This window comes from Montipora capricornis, chromosome 1 (assembly GCF_036669925.1).
Source record: "Montipora capricornis isolate CH-2021 chromosome 1, ASM3666992v2, whole genome shotgun sequence".
Classification (NCBI taxonomy): Eukaryota; Metazoa; Cnidaria; class Anthozoa; order Scleractinia; family Acroporidae; genus Montipora; species Montipora capricornis.
In genome coordinates, this window is record NC_090883.1 from 16,267,806 (window position 1) to 16,269,321 (window position 1,516).

Here is a 1,516-nt window from a genome sequence, read left to right on the forward strand (position 1 = left end):
TCAAATTAATAACAGGGCGCAGCTCGCCGCCTTTCTTTGGAATTGTGAATAGATTCGACAAGAATTGGTTGGGATGAAAAGACGCACGTCTTATCGCACCCTTTCCCAACAATTTCCCAACTTCCACTGAAATACATTCTTTCTCGTCTCGCGAGAAAGGCATTTTGTTACGCTTGGAGGAGGTCACACTTTTAGCAGCCATTCTTTTCACTTGCGAAATATCCCTTATGCTCTGGGGCAACTCGTCCCCAAATAACATGGTTGTTATCGGTTGGGATTCGTGGCAAAGAGATTTGAACCCCGGAGCAACCTCCGACTTTAGCATCTCTCTACGTTTCATCGAGAATTCAAACACTGAATTCCCCAAAAGCGTTAGCGCGTCAATAGCCAAATTGTAGGCATCTGCCACTGGAATGGATTGGGCCTTGTTTTTCTTGGCTTCCACGAGTTTGCTGGCAAGACTGGCTTCTGGGACAATACCGTTAATTAATCCCTTTTGGAAGGCTTGAAAACCAACATCACGACTTTTAACCTTGTCCAAAAGGTCGTCCCAAAGCTCGGGGTTAACCCTAGGGACTTTCAAATATTCACAGTTCTCGGGACGAAGGTGTTTGGCTTGAATCTTTGTGAACTGTTCTTTGGCAGGTTTTTTCGTGCAAGCGTTATCAATACGCTTTGCCACTCCATCATGGACTTTAGGACCGCAGTCCTCACAGTCCTTAAAAAGGTCCTCGTAGGGAAGATCAGCCGTTTCGTCCTTATGACTGAAGACACTTTCTGCTGGGTCGTACACTATCATCGTTTTCCGCCGGCAGAAAATCTTCTTCGAGGTCAGAATTCTGTGACACAGTCGGTCTAGCGCTCGACCGAGCGTCAAACTTGTGAGCCAGCGCTTCAAAACTCGATAACAAGGCATCCAGTTTGGCTTCCAAGCTAGAGAAACGCGTCTCTTGACGATTCACTTTAAGATTCCAGACATTTATTTTCCACCGCCAGTCTTGGTTATCCAATTGACGTCCCATTTTTGAGCTCTAAAAAGGTATCTTTTGTTTAAAGATCCACCAAAACACCATTTGTGTTTAAATAACTTCGACATCGATTCAGAGAATTTTATATACAAAAACTATGTTATATTTTTCTTCGTCTGTCTTTTGTCTTGTCTTTTACTGTTAACTCCCGGCTTTTATAGTACTTTTTGGTTCCAACGTAAAGCCAAAAAATGTTTTGACCTGATATCAGACAAGACTAAAACGGAGAGGAATTATGAAACGGAAACAACATCTTCAGTCCTTCCTCAGTGTCCTTAGTGCAATAAATTTTTGCTTAGTGCAACTGCAAGACATGCACGACATGCAGGAAAACGTCCGTCAGAGCAATTTGCAGTTAGTTTCTTTGCAGACTATTTATTTAAAGAAGATACCAGTGAATTTTACTCAATAGCGTGTTTTGTTATCTTTAAACTGAATTTATTACCAAAACTTAAAAAATTAAAAGACCTCAAAATGGGACAGGGCGT

The 1,516-nt window shown here is 42.1% G+C and overlaps 1 protein-coding gene across 1 annotated transcript in view; it reads right to left on the reverse strand.

Moving 5' to 3' along the window:
- Positions 1-799, reverse strand: part of LOC138059544 (uncharacterized) — a 1,791-nt gene extending 992 nt beyond the window's left edge. The window contains exon 1 of the mRNA XM_068905189.1: positions 1-799. This exon is cut by the window's left edge and continues 992 nt beyond it. Coding sequence (XP_068761290.1) covers positions 1-799 — 799 coding nt within the window.
- Positions 800-1,516: the final 717 nt, after the last annotated feature.